The sequence below is a fragment of the Panthera pardus genome, unplaced genomic scaffold, assembly GCF_024362965.1.
Source record: "Panthera pardus isolate Hobbes unplaced genomic scaffold, ASM2436296v1 HiC_scaffold_18, whole genome shotgun sequence".
Classification (NCBI taxonomy): Eukaryota; Metazoa; Chordata; class Mammalia; order Carnivora; family Felidae; genus Panthera; species Panthera pardus.
In genome coordinates this window covers 1,073,436-1,091,024 of record NW_026526743.1, presented here as the reverse complement: position 1 = coordinate 1,091,024, position 17,589 = coordinate 1,073,436, and the positions used below count along the sequence as shown (strand labels likewise).

Below are 17,589 nucleotides of genomic sequence, written 5' to 3'. Positions count from 1 at the left end.
CAAGCTCTCAGCAGTTCTGGCTGAAGTGTCCTCAGGGCAGGACAGCAGCAGGGACAGAGGGACGAAGGCGCCTGCTGACGAGGAGGTGAGTGTGCTGGAGGAGGGGGCAGGATTCTTGCGCCCTGGCCTGGGCTCCCCCCTGGACGCGGGCTGGACCAGAGGTGGTGAGAACATGTGCCCTGAAGCCAGGAGAGGCTGGGGGCAAAGACAGCATGTGGGGCCTGGCCTCAGGAGGGTGCCAGCCACAGGGCAGGAGGAGCTGGGGACCGCAGGGGGGTGCCGTGAAGAATCTGGGGACCCTGGGGATCCAGAGAAGCTTCAAAGGAGCCAGGAGAGCTGGGACCACCAAGGGAGAAAGGAGAGAAAGGGTCTGATGCCCTCGGAGTTCAGGTTGGGAGAAAGCGGTGGATGCTTTTCTCCATCCCCAAGAGATGGGGGGCTTGGAGATGGTGTTCGGAGTGAAGATGTGCATGAGCTTGAACCGGGCTGGGCTGATGATGGGATAGTTTGGGGGTGAGGTCTGGATTGGGGTTGTGTGGCTGGGGTCCAGCATGGACGCACAATTTATAAGGACTGTTCTCAGATACAGACTTGGGGGCTGGAGGTGCTGACTTCTGCAAACAGGTCAAACTGCCGGTGGAGGGTTTAGGGCTTTGGGGAAAGGCTGGCAGCGAGGAGAAGGGGGGGGGGGGAGGGGGAGGAGCCGGAGCCCAGAGAGGGAAGCGCTGGTGGCCAAGACATCCTGTGGGAGTCGGGAGGCTGGGGGCTTGAGGGATGCCTCGGAAGTGAGTCAGGGGCCCGGGCACTGGGAGGCAGATGAGGGGGCTGGAGGGGGCAGGATGTCGGAGGAGCCAGTTTGCAGAGGCGGGTGGTGGAGGGTGGTGGAGCCTGGAAAGGGAAAGCCGGCGGGGCCACTTTGGAGAAACTGTTGCAGCGGGGTCTGAGGATGTTGGAAATGGCTTGGGGGGTATCGGGATCCAGTTTGGGGATGGATGTGGGAGCCAGTGGGGGAGTGGCAGATCCAGTTTGGGTCATGTTGGCTTCTGTTACAGGGAAGTAGAAGGGGGATGTGGAGTTTCGGGGGGGGGGGGACGATGGACACAGGGCTGGGACACGGTGAAGCCATTTGTGGGATGAAACACACAGAAGCCAGTCGGGAAAATGAAAGACAGAGAAATCCGTGCACGACTTGTGGGTGTGTGCATGGGGGGCTCGTATCGATTGCCCACAGCCATGGGGGCTCCAGGCAAGGGTTACCATGGTGACTGCCTCTCTGGAGGACAGGGGACCATGGAGACTGGAGAGAGGCTTGAGGAACGACAGCTGAGGTCCAGAGGCTGAAGTCAGGGAGGAAAGAAGCAGGGGGGCTCCCCCATGAAAGGAAGATGCTCTTACCCACGGCCCAGCCAGCTCAGGACCCTTTGAGCATCAGCCTCCTTCCAGATGCTCTATGCACCCCCAAGGGGCCGCCCAATCCCGACCCTGTCCCTCAACTGCTCGGAACCTGTCCCAGTTCAAAACAACCTATGTGTCTAGCAGGAGGTGAGTGGGGAAACACCTGACGTTTCACACAGTTTTGCCAAAGCCAGACAGCGGAAGAGTAATGCGACACTTAAATCGACTAGAGCCACCGAGATAGGCACGGATACCTCTCCCATGTATTGAGTCCAAACACCACCATCAAAGCGCAAGTTGCTGGATGAACTTAGTACGAGAGCCTTCACAGAGCGGTTCTGAAACCCCATAAAACGATACATTGTTTCTGGATGCAAGGCTCTGGAGACTTAAGAGTAAAAGTCGGGTTGGCCTGGGGAGACACGCATTCTGGATGCTACTGTCCTGGGAAGAGGGCAAGGGAGGAGAGCTGGGGGCAGGGAGTGCATCTTGTAATGCTCGATTCTAAAAAAGACCAAAAAAAAAAAAACAAAAACAAAAACAAAAACAAAAACAAAACCCCACCCCAAACAAACAAACACCCAAACAACAGCCAAACCTGAGCCATAGAAACAGAATAGCCACAAAATAGAATGTTTGCATTAGACGCAGCTAGGATTGGAAGCAGAGGGGGTGTTTATTTGTTTTCTAAATTTTTCCAAATTCCCGAATCTTTGAACGATTTCATCATTTTAAAAAGCGCCCTTCCACAGTTCCCCAGTGTCCTCGGGAAAAAGCCCAAGTCCCTCCTCACGGCTCTCCTCTCCGAGGCCCTGCACGGCTTGCTCTGTACTGACCTCTCCAGCTTGACTCCTCACCCACAAGGAATGAGGTCCTTGCCTCCTTCCTTTGTTTCCTGTTTAGCACCCATTCATTTCCTGAGCGCCTGCCCTGGGAGTTGGGGACACAGTGGTGACTGAGACAGCCCGACCCTGTCCCTCTAGGGACTTCACAGTCCGGCGGGGGACACAGACTCATCCCCAGACACTGACAACTCAGAGTGGGGAGGGCTGGGATGGGGAAAATCCTGAGGGGGGAAAACTCGACTCAGCCTAGGCATGACAGAGGGCTTCCTGGAGGAGAGGGCCTTGGGGGCTGGATCCTAAAGCCTGAGTGGTGCAGGGAGAACAGGTGTCCAGGTAGAAAGATCAACAAACGCCAGCACCCAGAGGAGCCTGGAGGGGGAGAATGTGGGATAGCACTGGTGAGGTGCACAGCTGGCAGGCAAGGGCAGCTGGATTTCGCGCCAAGGGTACTGGGGAGCCATGCAAGGTTAAGAGAAAGAGCAGGGCAAGTTTGTGCTTTAACGAGATCCTCAAAGGTGGGCTGGAGGGGCCAAGACGAGAGCTTGGAGACCAGGGAGAAAGGGGGGAAGTGGGAAGGGGCCTGGACTGGGGCAGGGGCCATGGAGAGGGAGGAGATGAGGGACTTAGGAGGTGGGATAAAATTCACTTTATTTTCTTCTATTTTATTTGAGAGAGAGAGAGAGGGAGGGAGAGAATCTTTTAAATGTTTATCGAGAAAGAGACTCTTAAACAGGATCCATGCTCAGTGTGGAGCCCAACGTAGGGCTCCATCCCGCGACCCTGGATCATGACCTCAGCCAAAGTCAAGAGTTGGATGCTCAACCGACTGAGCCACCCAGGTGCCCCATCAAGTTCAAGTTATGGGACGCCTGGCTGGCTCAGTCTGTAGAGCGTGTGACTCTTGATCTCGGGGCTGTAAGTTCGAGCCCCACGTTGGGTGTAGAGATTACTTAAAAATAAAATCTTGGGGCCCCTGGGTGGCTCAGTCAGTTAAGTGTCTGACTCTCAGTTTCGGCTCAGGTCATGGTCTCACGATTCGTGAGGTCGAGCCCCGCCTCAGGCTCTGCGCTGGCAGCACGGAGCCTGCTTGGGATTCTGTCTCGTTCCCCCTCTCTCTGCCCCTCCCCTGCTCTCTCTCTCAAAGTAAGTAAATAAGTTTATTTAAAAATTTGACTTTAAAGCGTACTATTCAGTGGCATTCTAGTATTCTAGTACATTCACAGTGCTGTTAACCATCCACATTATGTAGTTCCAGAACATTTTCATGTCCCAAAAGGGAAACCTGTACCCATTAAGCAGCCACACCCATTAAGACCCACCCCCGTCTCCCAGTCCCGGCCACCACTCACTTCCCTTCTGTCTCTCTGGATTTGCCTGCTCTGGACATTTCCCAGTAAGGCTTTGCTAAGGGAAAGAAGAAGGCGGGTTAGAGGTGACAGGTGTGCTGGCTGGACAGGGGAGAGACGAGGCAGGTGCCCATGTGTGTGACTGGATGTCCGGGTAGACGGTGGGGCCCGAGTCCCCATGCAGTCTTTCCTCTTCGCTGGCTGTGCCGCCTTGGGACGGACCCTTCCCCTCTCTGAGCCTGTTTCCTCTTAGAGTGGGAGGGTCCACCGAGGTGATGAGCACCCAGACAGGAAGTCAGGCAGGGAAAGGGTCTGAATGCCAACGGTCAGGGTAATCAGACAGGTCTGGGCGCGAATGCTGGCTTTGTCCCTGAGTCACCGTGGGGCCTTCGGTAAGCACCTTTGCTCCTCTGAGCCTCAGTTTCCTCATCTGCCACGTGGGCATATAGTAATAGCACTAGCCTCATGGGATTAGTGACTGCTCAGACCAGTGCCTGGCACGCAGGCCCTGCGTTGCTGGGGACCCAGAGGCGTTAATTATCAACACCTCTTATGTTTTTCCCAGGTCCCTGCCCGTCAAGATGCCCATCCTGAAGAGTCTAGGGGTGGCCGACCCTAAGGTGCCCCGGGCGGGGACGCTGCCTCTGAGGTCCTCTCGGAACCCCTTTGAGGAAGTTCCGGGACTGGAAGAAGACGAGGTTGGGGAGCTGGGGAGCCTGCCCAACGGAACATCGTGTCGCCGCCGTGCCACCTTGGAGAAGCTGGCCGGCCTGGCCCCCTTCCGGCTGGGCTGGACCCCCGGCCGGCGGGCAGGCAGCCCCGGAGATGGGCAGTCCCGTTCTTTCCTGGGCCGAGTGCTGACACCAGGGATACGCAGGAGCTCAGCAGATTTTGGCCTCCTGGCCAGGCTTCAGGGGACCCGAGCCCAGGGCGACGAGGAGGTGGCTGGGGAGGCCGCCCGGAGACTGGCCTTCCTGAGACTGGGACGCGGGCCCAAGCCCCGCCGCGCGTCACTGGCTGAGAGGGTGGTGCCCGCAGGCGAGGCAGCTCCCGAGCCCCCGCCCAAGGTCCCCGAGCCCCCAAAGATGAAGGAGCCTCTGTCAGGTGAGTCGGGAGCCCCCGCCCAGCCCCCTCCCCCCAAAATCTTGATTTCTATCACCAAGCCCTCCACCCCGGATCCCTCCCACCCGCCACCTGCCGGCCTCAACCTCGCCCCCATGTCCTATGATAAGGATCATGAACTTTGGTCTCGTCTCCTCTAATCCCTTCTGCACCCCCAATTTCAACCCTCCTTCCCTCCCTCCCTTCAAGTTCAGCCTCCATCCCATCTCCTTTCCACTCCTTTCCATGTAGCCACATCCAACCTTGACCTTATGCCTCTCCCCAACCTCTGTACCCCACCCCCTTCCCATCGCCAGCCCCAACCCTGGCCCCAGACTGCACCCCAACCTCCTCCTTCACCCCCAACCTCCTCTCCTTTTCCACCCCACTCTGAACCCCAAACCCAAATCCAGCCCAATCTCCCAACCCCCAGCTTCAACCTCATCCGTACCTCACGCGTCCAAGCCGCACCTCGAACCTCCGCCACGCCCAGCGCCTACCTCCCACCTGCGTCTCCCCACTGCGTCCCCCACTGCCCGTCTCACTTTCTCCAGGCTGCTGTAACCTTGTCCCACAACCCCACAAACCGGGTGGCTTCAACTATAGAAATCTCTTCTCTCGGTTCTGGATCCATGCCCTTTCAGACACGCATAGGGGACTCCCTCCTCGACTCTTCTGTGCCTGGTGCTTGGCTGGCCATCTTCTCGCGGTGCATGTCTGTCTCTGTGTCCAGATCTCCCCTTTGTGTAAGAACACCAGCCACGCCGTATCAGAGCCCATCCTACGACCTCGTTTTAACTTGCTCACCTCTCTGCTCATCTCTGTCTCCAGAGATGGTCCCATTCTGAGGTCCCGGGGGCTTAGGACTTCACGCGTGTTTTTTCTTGGTGATGGTGGGTGGGGGGGGGCACAACTCAGCTCATACCCCCACCCCGTCTCTATCCTCAGCCCCAAACTACCCCAAGCCCCAGTGTCTTCTCTTCAATGCCTTTTTGAGTTTCTACTCCATCCTTATTCCAACCCCACTTATCCCTTTGTCCAAACACCACCTTTAACCTCATCTCTGTGCCCAAGAACCGTCAACACCCCGGGGGGCCAGCCAGTGCCCTCCCGCATGCAGGTGGCAGCCCCGTCCCCAATTTAGCTTCACGCCCAACCCCCCGACCCAGGCCCATCTCAGCACCCACCTTCAACCCCAACAGCAAGCTAGTCTCTCCCCCGTCATTCTTTTTTTTTTTTCCATTAAAAAAAATTTTTTTTACATTTATTTATTTATTTTTGAGAGACAGAGAGAGACAGAGCCACAAGCGGGGGAGGGGCATTGAGAGAAGGAGACAGAGAATCCGAAGCAGGCTCCAGGCTCTGAGCTGTCAGCACGGAGCCCCACGCGGGGGCTCGAACCTACGAAACGTGAGATCATGACCTGAGCTGAAGTTGGACACTCAACCGACTGAGCCACTCAGGGGCCCCTCATTTTTTTTTAACGTTTATTTTTTGTTTGTTTGTCTTGAGAGAGAGCATGCAAGTGACATTGGGGGGGGGGGGCAGGGGGAGAGGCAGAGAGAGAACCCCAAGCAGGCTCCAGCCTGTCAGCACAAAGCCAGAGGCAGGGCTCAAACTCATGAACCGTGAGACCACGACCTGAGCCGAGATCAAGAGTCAGAAGCTTAACTGACTAAGCCACCCGGGGAACCCCTCTCCCTTCATTCTTAATCCCTGACCCTTAATCCACCTTGACCCTGAACCCCCCCCCCTTCCCAACCTCCACCCACATTCCCGGCCCCAACTCAGGTGCGGTTTTCATCTTCAAACTCACATCCAAACCCTTCTTTCCATCCTCAGCCGTCGCTTCAATTCATCTCCGCCCCCAGTCACCGTCCCAGGCCCCAGATGTCAAACTCAGCTCCTTTCCTGTCCCCTCTAGAGATTGCACCCCAACTTCCCCCTCATCCCTTATCTCAGTCCCATCTCTGAGACTCGGGTTCAGATCCCTGGGGCTGGCTCCCTCCACCTTCATACACCCCCCCTCCTCACTCCCAGACCCCCCCACCCCCCAACGCATGCTGCCTCAGCCCCCGGGGACCTCAGGAGAGCCCTCACTTCGCCCCACATCCTGGCCAGAAGCTATTTCAGCCCCGGCTCCCAGGGGACTGGGAGGGCACTTCAGGGAGGCGAGGAGGGGGTGACTGGAGCCCCCGCCTTCTGGAAACGGATGGGCAGAAATAGCGCTGGCCAGGAAACAAGTTTCTCTGCCAGGGAGGAAGTGGAGGGGGGTGGAGGTGTCGGGGTAACCCTGGGCCACCAGGACCCTCCCTTGGCCTTCACGGAAGGCCTCCCAACCCCATGGGGGTGTCTCTTGGGGGAGTCGGAACGCACAGTGCCAGATCACCCCCACAGCCACCCCCCCCCCAAGACCCTCTCTGGTCTTGCTCTCCTCTCCCCACCTCCCGGCCTCCACCCTGCCCCTTGATCCATTGCTTCTCCACCGGCTCCCCCTACCTGGCTCAGACTGGCCTCCCTCCAGCCCTCTCATTCTCTGGATCCCTTTCTCTGGATCTGAGGCGCTTTCCCTGTCCTCGCCCCTCAAATATCCTGGGCCCTTCCCCCTATCCTCACCCACTCTCCCATACCCTGTGCCGTCCCCCGCCCCTCTCCCCTCTGCCTCGCCCCCTTCCCCCCCTTCCCCTGACTTCTCTCCCTCCTCCGCCCCTCCCCTTCCCTCCCTCACCCTGCCCCCCCCCCCCCCACCCCTCGCCCGACAAACCTTCTCTCACCCACCCCTCTTCTCCCGGAACGTCCCGGGCTCCTTTCTCGGCCCCTCGCCTCCCCCTCTCCGCCCGCCCCGCGCCCTCCTCCCCCTGACCTCCCGCTCTGCCCCCACAGTGCTGGAGATCCTGAGCCTGATCCAGCAGCGCGAGCTCGCGCGAGCCGACGAGCACATCTTGGAGCTGGAGGCCGAGGAGCTGGCGTCGTCGGGGGGCGGCGCGCCCGGGCCGCCCGGGGCCGAGGGCGCGGCCGGCGGCCGCCGGGCGCGGGACGTGGCGCTGCTGTACGAGGCCCTGCAGCGCGAGCTGTGGGCGCTGGTGCGCGAGACGCTGGCGGGCCCCGGGCCGGGCGCGGGCGCCGGGGCGGGCGCCGTGGCGCAGCTGGGCCAGGTGCTGGTGCAGGAGGAGGCGGCCGACGGGCGCCGGGGGCCCGGGGCCGCCCGCCAGCTGCGCGCCCGCTGGGCCGAGGCGGTGGCGCGCGCGGCGCGGGAGCGCCTGGAGGCGGCGGCGCCCGGGGCGCCCGGGGGCCTGGCGGGGCAGCTGGAGGCGCTGCGGGCGCGGCTGCTGGAGGATATGGGCGTGGTGCGGGGCCGCCTGGCGCCCGCCTACCCCGCCGGCCTGGGCGCCTTCGGCGTCTACCTGCGCGGCTACCACGGCGCGCTCGCCGACTGGCTCGGGGCCGCCGCCCGCCGGAGGCTGCCGCTGGCCGACCGCTACGCCCTGCTGCACTGGCACAACCAGGTGTACCCCAGGTGAGGCGGGGCGGCTGCCCCCGGGGCGCGCAGATCCCGCCCCCGCTGCCCCCCCCCCCCCCCCGTCCGACACACGCTCCCCCGGCCCCGGCCTCGCCAGATCCTAAAGAGCTTGGAACGGCCCACTCTTCAATCGTCGCCTCCGAGAACCCTCGACCCTGCCAGCCCTCACCCCCCACCCCCCCCCCCGGGGACCCTTACGATCCGAGCGTCTGAGCGCGATCCACTCGTCCCGCGCTAGAACCCGAGCGACACGGGCCCTTCCGGTTGTGACGGGTCAGGACCCCCAGCTGACCCCTCCACCCTGGGGAGCGTGGCACCGCTCACCACCCTGCCCGTCCTGGAATCTGAGCCTCGCTGCCCCCCTCTGGTCCCGGAAGCTTAGCGGCGTTATCTTGCCATTCTTAAAAATCTTAGCACCGTCGACCCTTCCATCGCATCGTTGACGGTTAAACTCTCCGAATCTTAGCAACACGGATCACACCGATCCCTGCGGTTGTAGAACTTTCACACCCCCCGCTCTTCCAGACTTAGAACCTATGGGCACCATTGGCCCGCCCGGTTCTGAAATCTCAGCAACACCGACCATTTCTTTTTCCCCGCCACCCTTTCGTCCTTCCTTTTAAAGACTCCATTTTTTTAAAAAAAAAAGTAATCTCTATACCCGGTGTGGGGCTTGAACCCACGACCCCGAGATCAAGACTGCATGCTCCACAGACTAAGCCAGCCAGGTGCCCACGCTGACCACTTCAGTCCTAGAAGCCCGGGGTGCGGTGGACCCCTCCAGGCCTAGAACCTTTGCATCAATGACACACTATTAGAATCTCAGTGTTGTTCACCCTTCTGGTCCTAGAATTTAACACTGTTGCTCATTTTCATCTAGAACCTTTGTAGCATTGACCGCTCCCCCCCCCCCCCCCAATCCTGCAACCTTAACACCACTGGTTCTTAAATACGAGGACCTTAGCACCAACGTGCCTAAAATCTTAGCATCGCTGACCCTTCGAATTCTAGAACCCTTACTGCTCTCTCTTTCGATCCTAGGGCATTAGCCCTGTTGATTTTTCCGATCTTAGAACTTTAGCACGGACGCTTTCTTAAAAACTTTTTTAATGTTTATTTATTTTTGAGAGAGAAAGAGAGAGAAGAGTAGGGGAAGGGCAGAGAGAGGGAGACACAGAATCCGAAGCAGGCTCCAGCTCTGAGCTGTCAGCGCAGAGCCCCATGCGGGGCTCGAACTCACCAACCGCGAGATCATGACATGAGCCCAAGTCAGATGCTCAACTGACTGAGCCACCCAGGTGCCGCTACACTTTCAATCCTAGAGCCTTAGCAGCAATGAGACTTCAAATCCTAAACTTTAGCCGCATCCACTCCGGATGTGGACCCACTGTGGATCCCTCCAGGGTTAGGACTGTAATCTCTTGATCCCTTGAATTCTAGAACCTTGGCATTTAGAACCTCAGCGCCAGGGACTCGCCCGCTCCTAAAATTTCCTGTCAAGTGTTTGGATCCTAAAACATACCCAGTCTGGTGGCCAGGGGATGGAATATGATTTGCCATGACTGGGTCACCTACTGGTTCCAGGGACAAGGGACCTGGCCACACCCAAACCACAGGCTGGCGAGTGAGGAGGGTGGGTGGTCCCTCAAATAAAACCCTCATGCTGCCACCAGAAGAAGGGGAAGGTGACAGGTACTGACATCGACTCCCCAGATCCCATCTGGGACTCTGTATGAAGGACACGGTCACATCTCCCATGGGAGACGGAGGCAGGACGGGGAGTCCGGAAAGCTTCCTGGGCGGGAGTTAAGTTGCTTTGTAGGAAGATGGTACTTCTGGCTGAGAAAACGCCAAGAGCAAAAGCCTGGGGTGCGTGTGGGTCGTGGAGGAGGCATAAGGGGTCTGGTGGTATGGCACAGACCAGGTGTGTAAGAGTGTAGGGCCCGGGAGCGAGGGCTGGACTGGGGAGGCCTCGAAGGCGGGTGTCGTGATGGGGACAAGGAGCGGAGGCAGAAGCTGGTCACGGCCGAGGACTCTGCGTGCCAGCCCGTCAAGCCTGGACTTGATCCCTCCAAGTCTTGCCCGGACACCATTCATCAGGGAGCTGACTCAGACAGCTGGGGCCAGGGAAGCAACAATTCCAGAGACTTCTTTGAGGGATGAGCAAAGCTGGCCCCTAGAGAGGAAGGGAGTGGCCCAGGGTCACAAACACACTGGGTGTGAAGGGGTGGGGGGGTGGGGAGGGGTTCCGTTGCCCAGACCCCCCCTCTCACAGACCCCTCTGTCTCTTACCTCCCACTCCCAGAGAGGTCCTAGGGCTGGTGGACCTGGTGGCCCTGGAGAATGGGGAGCTGGGGCCCCTTCTGTCTCCTGGCACCCTGCGGGGCTTGGAGGATGAATGTGTCACAGACGTTAAGGTACCGGGGACTCGGGAGCCAGAGGCGCTCTGCAGGGAGGGAGGGGTCGCTTGGAGGGGGGGGGGGGGCTGGGGGGTCTCTCCTCTCCCCCTTTCGCTACGTCCATTTCCCTGTTCCCTTTGTGGATTTCTGAGTTCTGTCCGAAAGACACAGAAGTGTAAGCCCACGCTGATCACTTCTGCCTTATGTTCCGTGGGGTCACCCAAGCACCCAGGGGGCACAGAGCCGATCAGCAAAGTTTCCAGACATTCCGATACTTCGAATCCCAGAGCAGAGTCAGTCACAGAAGCTCAGCCCGCGGTCCCAAAGACTCACAGAAGGAGGGCATGAAAGCAGTCTGTACATACAAAGGGGGGGGCCGATGGCTAAACCTGGGTAATAACTGGCCGGGCGTAGGCACCAGTGAGGAGAGCGGTGGGGCCATAAACACCCAGCCTGGCCACGGGGGCTGTCTCCCACCGGAATGCCAGTCCTGCCTCGGCCACGGAGGTCAGAATCGTAGTAACTTGAGAGCCTAGAGTCTTAGGCTGGAACATACCTAGGTTCTTAGAGTCACTGAAGGGAACACTGGACCAGGGAATCAGACATGTGTCAACCTCAGAATCCCAGACCCTTGGAATTCTTGAATCACAGAATCTGACTCTCTTGAACAAAATTTTTTTTTTAATTTTTATTTATTTATTTTTGAGAGAGAGAGAGAGAGAGAGAGAGCTGAGCAGGGGAGAGGCAGAGAGAGAGAGAGAGAGAGAGACACAGAATCCAAAGCAGGCTCCAGGCTCGGAGCTGTCCGCACAGAGCCCGACGCGGGGCTCGAACCCATGAAACCGGTGGGATCATGACCTGAGCCGAAGTCGGATGCTTCACCGACTGAGCCACCCGGGTGCCCCTCGAACAAATTGTTTTTGCAGAACCTGGGGACCAGAGTCTTAGGACCGTCAAATAATGACAGAATAGACCCTCAAACTCCCTGGCTGTCAGATGGATGAAACTTAAAACTATAGCCTCTTAATATGAAGCTCCAAATCATAAGGACGCAAGGGGCTGGGGAGGTTTTGTGGTCCAGCCTCCCTCCTTGGAGTAACCTTGACAAGCTCAGGGGTGGGACCCAGATCGGCCTGGGGCTAAGAGGTGGGAGCCATGGAGGGGAGAAAAGGAGGGACAGGCTTCCAGGCACCTCCTGACTCCTGCATTTCCCCCCTGCAACCTCCCCGCTCCAGGCTCAGACTCGGGCAGCCCTGCTTCGGGTCCTACAGGAGAACGAGGAGCACTGGGGGAGCACGGAGGAGCAGCCCAGCAGCCTGGCGCAGGATGTGTGTGAGGTAGGGGGTGGGGAAGAGGAAGGAGAATCCGTTCTCCAGCGGGCCCCCCCCCCCCCGGGGGCGGGAAGGTAAGACCTCCCCCCTCCTCACCCCTTCTCCTTTCCCGGGGACCGTGTAGTTGCTGGAAGAACATACGGAACGAGCACCCCGCATCAGCCAAGAGTTTGGGGAGCGGATGGCCCACTGCTGCCTGGGGGGGCTGGCAGAATTCCTGCAGAGGTATGGAGGGCTGGGGCGGGGCAGGGGTGCAGGGCGGGAGGGAGGCATCGGTAGCCGCGATCCAGCAGAGAGAGGAGAGATAAAAGGCAATCCAGTAAGGATGGGCAGGGGCGCTTCAGTGAGGGTCACGGGCTTTGTTGGGCTGCGTGTCCAGCAAGGGGACCCTCCTCAGGCTGGGTGCTCCGTCTGTCACGTGTCATCCCTTTCTCCCCCCCCCCCCCCTCCTCCCCCACTAGCTTCCAGCAGCGGGTGGAGCGATTCCACGAGAATCCAGGAGTTCGGGAGTTGCTACCCGACAGGTACATCAGTAGGACCATCTCCCTGGTCAACTGCGGGCCCCCCTTGAGGTGAGAGCACCCAGTGTGTGGGGGAGAGGATCAGTCCCGGGGACAAGCTGAACTGGGGTGCCCGGGGCCCTGGGTGGGGATCACAGAGCTGGCCCAGAGACACGGGCACGTGGGGGCCTTAGAAACATCAAACCTTGCCGAGGGGGGGGGGGGTCCTAGAAAGAATCTTAGCATCACAGAGCACTAGAATTATGGAGAAATGAGAATATTGGGGTGCTGTAATTAACACGCACCTAGAAGAAAGACTCAAACACTCTAAGAATTACAGATCTTTTTTTTTTTGTTTTTTATCGTATTTTCCCTTTTTTATTAATGTATTTTCAATGCATTTTCAAAATCGGTGACGTATTTACATGCTTCATAATTCAAGGCACACTCAGGCACACCGTGAAAAGCCTCACGCCTATACGCCCCCCACCTTCCTTACTGCTAGAGTCTGTTGTATCTTTACAGCACATTCACTAGTAAATATGTGTAAATAAGGGTATGTGTGCATTTGCATACTTCATGCATATATATACACATGCATATGCATATTTTGTGCATATCCATACACATATTTCATATATATATTTCATATACAAGTAAATATATTTCACTAATGTGAATACATATTATTCCTTTTCCTTTAAGAACATTTTTTTCATGTCTATTTATTTTTGAGACAGAGAGTGAGCAGGGGAGGGGCAGAGAGAGTGAGGGAGACACAGAATCCGAAGCAGGCTCCAGGCTCCGAGCTGCCAGCACAGAGCCCAATGCGGGGCTCGAACTCACAAACCATGAGATCATGACCTGAGCCGAAATCGGATGCTTAACCAACTGAGCCACCCAGGCGCCCCTCTTTTTTTTTTTTTTTAAGCTTTTATTCTTTTTTTTTTCATTTTTTTTTAATGTTTATTTATTCTGGAGAGAGACAGAGAGAGACAGAGTGTGAGTGGGGAAGGGCAGAGAGGGAGGGAGACACAGAATCAGAAGCAGACTCCAGGCTCTGAGCTGTCGGCACAGAGCCTGATGTGGGGCTCGAACTAACTCACAAACCATAAGCTCACGACCTGAGTGGAAGTTAGATGCTTAACCAACTGAGCCACCCAGGTGCCCCTAAAGCTTTTATTTTCAAGTAATGTCTACACCCAATGTGGGGCTCGAACTCACAACCCTAGGATCAAGAGCCTCATGCTCTACCGACTGAGCCAGCCAGGCCCCCCCTTATTCCTTTTCCTTAAAAAGAAAAATATGCAAATGGTAGAATATTGAACACGCTTCTGTGCCTTTCCCCCTTAACAGCTTGGAGATCTTTCTGTGAGCTTTTGGAGTTACCACTTTTCCTTTGCAACACGTGAACTGCATTCCACGTTTTGCATGTTCGATCATTTATTTAATCTGTCCCCAGTGAATGGAGAGTTGGCTCCACCCTGTCGCAGAGAAAAAACGTGGCACGCCTGTCAATTCCCACAGACGTGGGGACTCTGAGGGACACAGTCCCAGAAGGGGGCCCGCTGGGATTTGGCCAGAAAATGCCACATTGCTCTCAGACCGGGTTACTGCCCTTTTAATGACGGAGGGATCATGGTTGCAATGAGAGAAAATGAGAAGGGTAGAATCTTAGAATTCTAGATGTTTAGAATCACGTTCCACGGAGCTTCCACACACACCCCCCCCCCCAGCCTCCCAGACATCCCCTGATATTTGTCACCCCCCAGAGCCCCTGACTCTCCCCAGCTCCCCATCGGACCTGTCACCTCGGTGCTCACAAAACAGAGTCCATCTGAGAAGGCAGAGGGGTCCAAGCAGTTGAGCTGAATATTGGGGCTCCTTGACTTTTGGCTCCTCTGATCCACACAGGGCTCTGGCAGAGCGCCTGGCGCGGGTGGGACCCCCCGAGAGCGAGCCGGCCCGGGAAGCCGCAGCCAGCGCTCTGGACCGCGTGACCCGCCTCTGCCACCGTGTCCTGGCTGACCTGCTTTTCCAAGAGCTGCAGGTGAGTGAGGCAGGGGGCTGGGGTAGGGCCTGTGCCAGGAGAGGGGAGCACCCCCCCCCCCCCCCGCAACCTACAGTTCCTTTAAGCCCATGACTCGGTGTTTGGGAAGCACGCGGGGGCGGGGGGGTGATGGCCTGTTTGGGCCATTTGTAGGGGGGGCAAAAGGGGGGTGGAGGAAGGAAGAGAGGGGAGAATACAGTCAAGGGAAGGATGGAGAGCCACCAGCAGAAGGGGTCTTGGGGATCAGGTGGAGCCCCTCCCCACTGAGGCCCCCCAGATCCCTGCCCGGCCTCTCCTAGACCCTGGAGCCCAGGTTACCCCTGGGCTCCTGTGCGCGCCCAGAAGGGGCTGGGGTCAGAAGTGGGTGAGAGTATGTGGGGAGGGTGGTGGGAGTACCTGGGAATGAGACAGAGGTGTGTGTATCCCTGGTTATAGTGCACGCTCAATCTATGTCGTACATCCGATCATCTCCCTCCTCTGCTCAGAACCCTCCATGGCTCGCAGCTCATTCAGGGCAAGAGCCAAAGTCCTGGCTGTGGCCCCCAAGGCCCTGGATGGTCTGACCCTTTCCTCTCCCTCTCTGACCTCCCCTTCTCCCACTGTCCTCCTCACTTACTCCACTCTGGCCATACCAGCCCCCTTGCTATTCCCTAACAAGACATAGTCCAGCCTCAGGACCTTTGCACTTGCTGTTTGCTCTGTTTGGACCGCTCTCCTCCCCAGTAGCCCCATTGCCCCCTCCCTCACTTCTTTCAAGTCTTGATCCACATGTCACCTTCTCAGTGAGACCTCCTCCGACTGCCCTATTTAAAACAGAAGCCCCGGAGGTGCCTGGGGGGGGGCTTAGTCAGTTAAACCTCCCACTTCAGCTCAGGTCATGATCTCGTGGTTCACGAGTTCGAGTCCCGCCTCGGGCTCTGTGCTGACAGCTCGGAGCCTGGAGCCTGCTTCAGATTCTGTGTCTCCCTCTCTCTCTGCCTCTCCCCTGCTCATATTCTCTGTCTCTCAAAAATAAATAAATATTTAAAAAATAATAAAATAGAAGCCCCGAGAGGAGACTCCCTTCCCCACTCCCTGCTGAGTTTCCCTCCAACCAAGCACTTAGGGCCACCTGCTCTGTTACCGCCTTTGTTTTTTGTTTTTTTTTCCCTCTCCCCAATCCAGCTCCTCCCCCCCCCCCCGGAATGTGAGCTTCTCCAGGGCAGGATTTGTCGGAATGTTTCTAAAATAACTTTTGATTATGGAAAATTTCAAACATACACAAAAAGTAGGCAGAATGACAGAATGACCTCCAGCAAGTATCAGCTCCAGGCCAATCTTGTGTCGCCTTTCTCCACAACCCCCCCCCCACCCCCGCCACATCCTGTCATCACCCATCAACATTGCAGCCCGCATCTCCAAAGATAAGAAATCCTTCTTAAACAAACATAACCACGGTGCCGTTTTCATACCCAACCAAGGGAACGATAATTCCTTAAAATCGCCAAATATCAGATCGGCATTATGATTCCCCTGACCTGCTCGCGATGATCAAATCCTCAAGAGTTTTGTTTGTCTCATTCTGCACCCGCGTGTCCCCGAGCCTCCTCCACGTGTCCCCAGCGACCCAGCTGAGCCACAGGAAGGGGGCGGGGGGGGGGTGTTTGTTAAATGACTAGACGGACAAGTGTGTGCATGAACGTGAGCGAGTGGGGGCCTTATGGGGGTGCTGGGAAGGGGTACAGTCTTTGTTCCAGCAGTGGCTGCACTGCTTCTGAGGAGGGGGACCTTGGGCCAGTTGCTTGCCCTCTTGGGGTTTCTGTTCGCTCATCCTGAAAATGGGCACAGGTGGCTGGTGGCCGGAAGGAGGCAATAAGATTGTGGCCGTACGGTGCTTAGCTGGGTCCCAGCCCCACGGGCACTGGCTGATATCTCGGTAAAAATACAGGGTTCATAGGGGCGCCCGGGTGGCTCAGTCCGTCAAGCATTCGACTGTGGCTCAGGTCACGATCTCACGGTCCGTGAGTTCGAGCCCCGCGTCGGGCTCTTTGCTGACAGCTTGGAGCCCGGGGCCTGCTTTGGATTCTGTGTCTCCCTCTCTCTCTCTGCCCCTCCCCTGTCCATGCTCTGTCTCCCTCAGTCTCAAAAATAAATAAACATTAAAAAATTAAAAACACATACAGGGTTCATGGCAACAGTGACAGGCCCTGAACCAAGAGCGTCAGCTCATCTAATTCACACCTGCTTTTCAACACAAGGCCCCACTCCTGGAGGTTCACGCGGCCAGGCTACTGTTCGCAGTAGGTGTGGGGCAGAGTGGGATAGGACCTACTTCAGTTCAGGCCCCCTGGACACTGACCCCCCCATGTCCCCGGGGACCTCACGCTCCCCAGGGTCCACCCAGCCCACGGCGTCTCCCCCTCCCCGCCCCCACATCCACTTCAGGGACCTTCCTGCTGCTGGTCCCACCTCTTAGGTCACTTGCAGGTGCCTCCCTCCCCTCCCCCCCCCCCCGAAATTGTACGAATCCTACTATCTGGGTCCTGCATTCCCCCTCCTCACCCCTCTCATCCGCTTCTTTCCCTCTTTCTTCTCTTTTGAGCCCCCCCCCCCCACCCCGTTTCTGCTTCAGCCTTGCCCCTCCCATCAAGATCTCGGTAATGCACAAGCCTGACCTGCTCCTTCTCCTGCTCAGAACCTGCCATGGCTCCCCAGTGCCCTCAGGAGGAAGCTGGGGCTCCTCACAGCCCTGTGTGCTCCAGCCCCACCCCCACCCCCATCCCCCTGTCACGAGTTCTAGCTTCAAGAGTCTGTGGAACCCATCAGTCACACAGGACGCCCTTGCCTAGAAGAGCCCGAGCTTGGTTTGCTGCTCTGATGTTGCTGTGTTGAAGTTCTTCATAATTTTGAACGAGAGCCTTCCATTTTCATTCTGCGCTGGGCCCCTCAAGTATATGGAGCTTGCCAGCCACAGGAACACCTTCTTTCTGATCCACTGACCCCAAAGCCCGTCTGAAATCTGAGCCGCCTTCACACTGGCTCCTCCGCCGATTGAGCCGCTCCCTCTCCCACCCCTCACCTCCAGCCTCTGTCCCCAGCTCTGGTCTCCCCTCCTCCAGGAAG

At 57.6% G+C, this 17,589-nt stretch overlaps 1 protein-coding gene across 1 annotated transcript; it reads left to right on the top strand.

The window, feature by feature from the left end:
• Positions 1-14,608, top strand: EXOC3L2 (exocyst complex component 3 like 2). Its single transcript, XM_053905471.1, has 8 exons — positions 1-85; positions 4,152-4,690; positions 7,571-8,204; positions 10,513-10,624; positions 11,842-11,943; positions 12,062-12,162; positions 12,399-12,509; positions 14,352-14,608. Exons 2-8 carry the CDS (start codon positions 4,168-4,170, stop codon positions 14,578-14,580), a joined length of 1,812 nt encoding a protein of 603 aa, XP_053761446.1. The 5' UTR covers positions 1-85; positions 4,152-4,167; the 3' UTR covers positions 14,581-14,608.
• Positions 14,609-17,589: the final 2,981 nt, after the last annotated feature.